The sequence below is a fragment of the Sceloporus occidentalis genome, unplaced genomic scaffold (genome assembly GCF_023333645.1).
Source record: "Sceloporus occidentalis isolate IW3139 unplaced genomic scaffold, rSceOcc1.0.p SCAF_7, whole genome shotgun sequence".
Classification (NCBI taxonomy): domain Eukaryota; kingdom Metazoa; phylum Chordata; class Lepidosauria; order Squamata; family Phrynosomatidae; genus Sceloporus; species Sceloporus occidentalis.
In genome coordinates this window covers 81,154,663-81,163,205 of record NW_028316987.1, presented here as the reverse complement: position 1 = coordinate 81,163,205, position 8,543 = coordinate 81,154,663, and the positions used below count along the sequence as shown (strand labels likewise).

The 8,543-nt window shown below is 41.4% G+C and overlaps 1 protein-coding gene across 1 annotated transcript; it reads right to left on the bottom strand.

Moving 5' to 3' along the window:
- Positions 1–394: 394 nt before the first annotated feature.
- On the bottom strand, positions 395–4,686 carry LOC149310021 (gap junction delta-4 protein-like). Its single transcript, XM_089531440.1, has 2 exons — positions 4,617–4,686; positions 395–1,581 (listed from the first exon to the last, which is right to left on the bottom strand). The coding sequence occupies exons 1-2, from the start codon at positions 4,678–4,680 to the stop codon at positions 416–418; spliced, it is 1,230 nt and encodes a 409-aa protein (XP_089387566.1). The 5' UTR covers positions 4,681–4,686; the 3' UTR covers positions 395–415.
- Between the last annotated feature and the right edge of the window lie 3,857 nt (positions 4,687–8,543).

Here is an 8,543-nt window from a genome sequence, read left to right as displayed (position 1 = left end):
GTAACAAGCCCTTACCATATATTCTCCCCTAACAAAATTTCAATTATATAATGGAGAAAGAGGGACCATGTTCTCTGCTACTTGCCACACACAAACACACAGCGTTCTGGAAGAGGCAGGAGCTGATTTACACAAATTCTATGCAAGTTTTGTAACCCAGAGTGTGCAGGCTTCTAAATCATGCAGGAACCTCTGAGATCCTGGATCGCTTCAGAATTTGCAGGTGGAGTTGTGTATGCAACCCGATACCTTATATCATATATGGATATGATATCTTATATCATATCCAGGAAACCAAACACTTCCTATGTTGCTATTGCCATTTCAAATCGTATCCTTATTGTAACAGTAAAGGTAGCATCAATAACATCACAAAGCATGTACCATCCCACACATCATGCTCCATTCTGGTTTTTCACACCCATTCAGATTTCTTGGATTTTGGACACACAGCACTACTACAGACAGAATGAATGTCGGAAGCCTTCCTCTCAAGGACAGAATAATGTACTGAGGGTTTGTGGGAACTGGCAGAGGAATGAGATCTGTGATGGCAGCCATCCTGAGGTTTAAATGTTGAGACTCCCTTGAGAGAACATGTCTGCTGTTCACATCTTGGTTGCTCACATGAAGTTTCTGGCTGTTCACTTCCATAGAAAGGCACCACTTTGCTCTCTGGATTAGCAGTTGCAAGACAAGACTTGTTACTATTGCTGTTGAGGTTCGAGTTAATAGTTTGCTGAGGAGTCAATATAGGCAGGAAAGAATAGCCTTCCTTAACCTCATGGCCAAGCAAACAGTTACCACAATTGTCTGGCAAGGCAGTGCTCCCACGGCCGAGCAAATCTTTGTTTGGCTTGTCACCTTGGTGCAGGTCAGGGGTGCATTTCTCCTCAGCTGTGAACTTTTCCAACATCAGCTTATTCCTTTGGTTTCTGACAGCGTTGGTCCGGAAGGCAAAAACCAAGTCGACGAGGCTGAGGAGAAATGAGAAGCCACTGAGTCCCCAGATGAAAAGCATCATGATAGATTTTTCAGTGGGCCTGGAGATGTAGCAGTCAACAAAACTTGTACAAGGAGACTGGTTACAGGAGAAACGTCTTGGAACAAAGAATCCAAAAAGATAATAATGGCCAGTTCCAAAACCAGCTTCTATCAATATTCGCAAAAGAAGCTGAACTGTATATGCCCCTGAAAAATCAGGAATATCCATTTCATTTGCCCTGCAAGTGATTCTGCTCCTTCCCGTGCCTTTGAATTTCTTTGTAACTTTTGGGCTTACTGAAGTTTTGATCTCTTTGTATTGACGGTAAGGTGAGGAATATGCTTTCACAACTTGCCTGACCACACTGTGCAACACACAAACACCAAATACAGCATAGGGGAGTAGGATGGACACAGTCTGAATAAGCCAGAAACGAAAGTGTGACACTGGAGCAAAAATATCATAGCAGACATTGGAGCATCCTGGTTGTAAAGTATTGCAGATAAAGCGTTCCTGCTCATCTTGGTAGAGAGGATATGCTGCTAAGAATATCACCATAAATCTCAGCAAGATCACAAGAGTTAACCAAATCTTCCCTGGAAAGGAAAAACAAGCGGAGATAAATCAACAAAAGAAGTTGTGTCCTACCAAAACAAACAAACAAAAATCCAAACAAACAAACAAACTGGAGCTTGGCTAGTAACAAATTCTTAACTAGATCTTCATTTTAATTTAAGGGAAAGTAAGCATGCACAGAAAAAGTTGGCTAAGGTGAACATCACAGAGTCCTTGTTATTTGTGCTTATTTTGAGAACAACTTTTGAAGGCAACTAGTTGTCTATCTTTAAATACAGTGATGTACCAAATGCACTCCGAAAGTACTAACAATGTATTTGTTGGCACAAAATAGTGTTTTTCACATAGTGCTCTGGACTACATATCTCCAGTGTTTCCCAAACTTTGGTCCACCAGTTCCCAGAATTCCTGATTGTTGGCTAAACTGGGTAGGATTTCCGGGAGTTGAAGTCCAAAACACCTGGAGTACCAAAGTTAGGGAAATATACAGCCACAGTTGGGCTGAATGTCCTTTCAAGGACATTCCAAACCTGAAATAGCAATAATCTCAAAAGATAGAACAAATTAATTTTTTAATATACATTTACTTCCCATTTGCTACTTTACATGCAATACCTGGTGGTAGAATTCATAGATAAAATGGGCATGTGTTATATTAGTCTAAATCAAGTAGGTGCATCTGTTTATCCCAATGGAAAGGAAATGCACTCCATAAAGGATAGCAAAAAAATAAGCCGTTTAACAGCAATAGCATTTATGTTTCTTTACTGCTTATCAGTGAACTCGGTACTCTCTAAGCGGTTTACAATCTGTAAGCTAATTGCCTCCCAACAAATGAGGTACTCATTTTACCGACCTACAAAAGGATTGAAGGCTGAGTCAACCTTGGAACCTGAGGATCAAATTCACAAACTTGTGGATGCAGTAACGACATTTAACCACTATGCTACCAGGACTCCTTCACAGGAAGGAATATCCTTTGGCTGTTGGTGGCCTAACAAAATAGAATTCATGTATTTTGGAAATCTTTCATTTCAAAACTGTTCACTGGGAAATGCATCACTGTATATCCAAACACATTAATTCATCCCACTGCTTTTCACAGTTCTGTACACATGTACAGAGCTGTCAGATGCAGTACCAAATAACGAACTTTTATTACAGGTTGAGTCCCCCTAATCCAAAATGCTTGGGACCAGAAGCCCTGGTGGCGCAGTGGTTAAATGCCTGTACTGCAGCCATTCACTCAAAACCACAAGGTTGCGAGTTCAAGACCAGCAAAAGGGTCCAAGCTCGACTCAGGCTTGCATCCTTCTGAGGTCGCTAAAATGAGTACCCAGACTGTTGGGGGCAAATTAGCTTACTTGCTAATTAGCTTACTTGCTGTTCACCGCTATGATCTCTGGAATAGCGGTATATAAATAAAACAAATTATTAAAATTATTATTATTTGGGATTTTGGATTTTTTAAAAATTATTTTATTTTATTTTGGATTTCAGAATACCTGTAATTGCATATACAGCGTGCCCGTGCCATACACGGGCGCGCTTTACGCGACTTGAGCATACGCGCTCAAGCCACGGGGCGCGCGCGGGGCGGAAGGGGCAGCGCGTCCCATTCAATTGCATGGGCGCGTGCACCCGTTGCACCCTGCACGCCACCGCACCGCCATGCACGAGCCCGATTGTTTACAATGGGGCTTGAGCATAGGCGGAATTCGCCTTAAGCGGAGTGATCCGGAACAGATCCCCGCGTAAGGCGAGGGCCCACTGTACATACATAATAAGATATGTTGGAGATGGGATGCTTTATATACACCTTATACACGTAGCCTGAAGGTAATTTTATACAATATTTTAAAATAATTTTGTGCATGAAACAAAGTTTATGTACACTGAACCATCAAAATGCAAAGATGTCACTATATCAGCCACCTCATGAAAAGGGGTTTCTTTTTTTTTTTTTTTTTTTTTTTTTTTGAGTATTTCAAATTTTGGAATCCTGGATAAGGAAGACTCAACTTGTACCCCATAGGAGCCATTAGGCAGATGCAATGTAAAACCAAACTTTGTGGGATGGGGTGGTGCTGTTAGGATTCCAGCCCACCACCCATGCCTTTCCCCAAGATACTCCATTCCTTCCCTTCATTCTCAATTCTCTTCCACATCCACAGCCCAACAAGACTGCCTACATGAGCTTAGTCCTTGTTTTAAGACAAATTTTTGGTATTGCTAGACTTATGGATCGCGTAAAGTCTCCCAATCCCTTCTCTTTATGTATGGATGACTACATAAGCACCTCTACTTGAAAAAAGAATAAGTCACAAATATATACAATTCAGATGTATCTTGTATTGATTTTTTTTTTATTTTAAAAGAAAGATATTTTTGTATGTCTTTTTCTCACCTCTGAGTATTCCTTGCCTAAGAAAACCCTATGAAATTCATAGTGTTGCCATAAGTCAACAGACAACATGAAGGCACACACACACTTGAAAACACACATAGGGGAATCAATCAGAATCCCAACTTTAAACAAGAAGAAATTCAAGCTTATTGTTATCATTACAAAAATTATTTTAAACTGAGCTGGATATACAAACGTTTTAAAGAACTAGTAATTTAGGATCAGCAAACACTCCTCAAGTTACTTCAACACACTCTTTTGCCATTTTCATCTATCGCTCTGTTCATTTGTTTGAGAACAAGTGTTCCTCAGAAAGTGTGGGTTACAAGTTACACTGTTATGTATGGCATAGTGGGTTCATGCTTGATCTTTTCTATCATCTTCAAGTACATTACATAAAACAACTAACTGAGCAGCCACACACATAAATAATCTTTTAGAGGTACAATAGGTGAACATTGTCAATCAGCATGCTATTCATGGATCATCACAGCTCTCTTTTTAAAAGAACTGTTCTTTAGAGAAAAGTGTTATTAAATTAGTGGATGCTGGATACAGTCTCTCTCTCTCTCTCTCTCCAAGGATACAACTTCCAGGAAAAATGCCAACGTTTAACAGCAATTAAGATACGTATTTCTAGATACTCACCTATAATTGTGACATTGTAGCTGAGAGCAATGATTAAAAAGCCAAGTGAGTCCCAACATTCCATGTTTGGTTGCAGGAATCTTCACTTATTGAAGGAGTAAGAAGAAATCAAGCATTTACAAAAACCACAACAGCCTACACAGGAAAAGGGTGAAAGCATTGGGGGAAAATATTTAAAAGTTGTGCAGAAAGAAGAGGAATGAAATAAGGCTTTGCAACTTGGCAGAGAGGAACAAGTGTTCCTTAGAAAGCGCGGCTAAATGCAAGAGCTAAATCCAATTCATTGCTCTCACCTCTGGCCCTACAACTGCAAGACAAAAGGCAACAGGAATTATCTCTGCCATTGTTGGCTATTCTTACCCTCCCTAGGGCATTCCAGACTCCTGAAATTGCTGGGATAGTTCAGTGGTGAAAGAGAAATTGAGCAGTAGAAGAAATAATAGAAGCAGCTTTGTTTCTCCCTGAGTGATAAAAATGGATAACGTGAGGAAAGGGGATAGAGAAACACCAAGCGCCATGTTTTCAGACAGTATTTTCTCCACACTGGCTCTATCTGAAAAACTCCCTGAAACTGATAGGTATGCTGTCCTGAAAGCCAGTCAAACCTGAAAGTCACGAAGAAACAGACCTCAGTGATGTTTCCATATTTATGCAAGTGAATAGCTATTATGAATTCCTATCCCAAAACTCAATTTAGGATCACAAAGTCTGCCTATTACATCCAACTCTGTATAGCCCCAGCTTTTATGAATAGGCCTGCATGTCTCTGGGGTGACTGCATACATTGCCTTCCTCACAGTCCTTTGTAATATATTCAGCACCTGCCTCTGCTCACATTCCACCCATCACATTGTTTGGTATTGTACTTGTGACAAAAAGTCCTGCCTTCTCCATGAGGCACAATGGACAGGTCATCCAGAACTGGTGCCAAACCTCAGTGCTTCTTTCTTTTCCAGGAGTCAATGAGATTCAGCTGATCAAAGTGGGATAGGCTTTGGAAGCAGAACATGGGAAAACTGAAAGGAGCAATACCTCCTGATGTGAATACTGAATGCTATTAATCCCATAACAGAACCACACTGTGGATACATTTACAGGCAAGAACCCTTAAGATGTAGGCTGGCAATCTGCAAAATCCTAAGTGCAAAAGCCACTGAGATGATATTAACAATGCACACTTTTAATTTCTATCCCCCATGTTATAAGTTCTGTTTTCTTGCTAAGTAGAAGTAAACATGATGGTGATGTATAGCAAAGATCTGGGAATATGGCTGCTACTGGAGCTACACTTAATTCAGCAAACAAGCAGGGCCCTGCCAACTAGCTCTGACCCTAATGACACATGCATCAGATAGTTCCTCCACTTGGCATCTGTGCTATTGGAGTTACAGTTCACATGAATCTTGTGACTAGGAGCATTTACAGTTAAGCTAGTGTGCCAACTTTGCCAGTTCCTGGAAAAGTTGGATCTGGCGACAGTAACAGATGCTTTGGTTACATCCCATTTCAGTAATGAGTTCTATGTGAGGCTGCTCAGAAACTTCAGTTGGTCCAGAGTTGCAACTAGATTGTTAACTGAGGCTGTACAGAGGGAGCACACAACTCCCTTGTTGCAACAGCTGGCTAGCAGTCCGTTTCTGGGCTCAATTCAAAGTGCTAGTGATGACCTAAAAAAAAAACCTATGCAGCTTGGGCCCAGTCTGTTTGAAGAACCTTATCTCCTTTTATGAGCCCATTATTGCTCTATGATTGTCTCTATCCCACCACTTTCTCTGTCCTGCCACTTGGTCCTGGTATGGATTAAAATTACTAGAACTGGCTTCCTGATATAGGTAAAAACAGCTGACTGGAATTTTGGATGATCCTTGGGGACATGGGTTACGGATTCCCATTATAAGTGTTTGCACTTCAGAATTTACAGTTACAGACAATACTCAGCAAAATCATGTGGCACTGCACTTGCTATTTCTATCACTTCAGACTGCAGGTGTCTGGCTATATTAAAATTCCCTGAACCAAGAAAACACATTTCAAGCACATTTCTAGTTTAAAAGCACATTCAGAACTCCTGCTGTGTTCAATGGGACTTACTCCCAAATAAGAGTATAGGAGTAGAGCAAAAAGAGGAACTATGAACACTGAGAAACCAAAGATCCTAAGCTCAGTATGTGGCATGATAATTATTGGCATATTGGTATAGCACTTAACAACAGTGTTGGATGAGAGAGAACTTTCTTTCAAAAATGGAAACTTCCTCTTTCTCTGCACACAGAACGTCTGCAATTTCCATCACACTTAAAATAAACGTGATTCACCTCAATGTAGTGTACATAATTTCGCCATGAAACAGCTAGATGATGTAGGCCAAGTGCATTATTTGCTTTCAGCATTCACAAAGCATTCATTTTGGCACTGGGTATCAGTAGGCACATTATTAAACTGGTTTAAAACAACAGAGTTAAAACAAGGCTCCTTTACACATTCTTAAATTTCACCATTAGCCATGTTAAAAAACAAAGCCCAAATCTGTTTATTCAGAGTTACTGAATGAAGAGACTGTCTCATGTGCTTTTCAATAGCCAGAGACAGAAAGATAGTAGCAAGATGGCACTGAATGCTGGCAGGACAAGCAGTGGTTGTTGCATAGAAGCTAAATTTCAACTAGGGCACAGATACCAAAGAGCAGAGAACACAGAAGTGTGATGGAATTAAACAGGTTGGCTTAGCTATACATGTCCTGGTTGGTGTTTACATGATCTTCTTTATACATGAGAAAGAGTGTGTGTGTGTGTGTGTGTGTGTGTGCGTGTGTGTGCGCGCGCGCGCGCGCACGCACGCGCACATCAAACAAACATCTAGAATTTGGAGTAATGTTTTGGCTCCATTCTCAATAGTACAACCACAACAGCAGCTTGAATGTAGCCCTTGGGAGGTTGCAATTGCCCTTCCACTTCACTGATGGACAGGTTACTCACCTGTAACAGTATTTCTTCGAGTGGTCATCTGCGAATACATACAAATGGGTTTTCACTGCGCCTGCGCAGTGCTGCTCGGATACTTCTGGAATCACTGGGCAAAGTAGACTTTGCAACTTATGGCAACTTTTTGGCGGTAATCCCGCCCACCCTTTATAAGGCCCCTGCTTTCCCGCTCTTTCCTCAGTTCCAAGTTTTTACGCTGAGTAAACGAAGAATGAGCCAATCAAGAGCAGGACACTGAGGGGAGGATGGGTGGGATTTGTATGTATTCGCAGATGACCACTCAAAGAAATACTGTTACAGGTGAGCAACCTGTCCTTCTTCTTCGTGGTCTCTGCGAATCATACAAATGGGTTTAGACTGACAAGCTTAAGCAAGCGGCGGAGGGAGTGTCCTGAGACCAAATAGGCTAAAGCAATGTGGTTTATTATCAACAATAAAGCTTTTCAACCACAATCGTAGTCAGTCATTTGTCAATCATTTGTTGGCAAAGAATAGGAGATGCAACTCCTGTAAGCAGGCAGACACCAATAGTGCAGTGCAACTTTAAAACATCAAAAGCAACATCAACATTCCCTGAGTTTGAATCAAACCCTGAACATAATGTGGCACTTACGATACACATTTTAGTTTAACCCAGAGACCAACACTGCTCTACCAAACGCTGCATCTTGTCTGGCCCTAGTATCCAGTCTATAATGTTTGATAAAGGTCATTGGCTGGGACCAGACAGCAGCTTTGCAAACATCCTCCAAAGGCACCCCGTCAAAAAAGTGGAGGATGCTGCTACCGCCCTAGTTGCATGCAACCGTACCCTGGTAGGGAGAGGTCTGCCCAGTAGTTCATAGCAGAGGTGGATGGTACCGGCCACCCATTTAGAAAACCTCTGCGGCGATACGGGCAGTCCCTTTTTCGGTTCCGAGTAACACTGGAAGAGTCTCTCGGAACG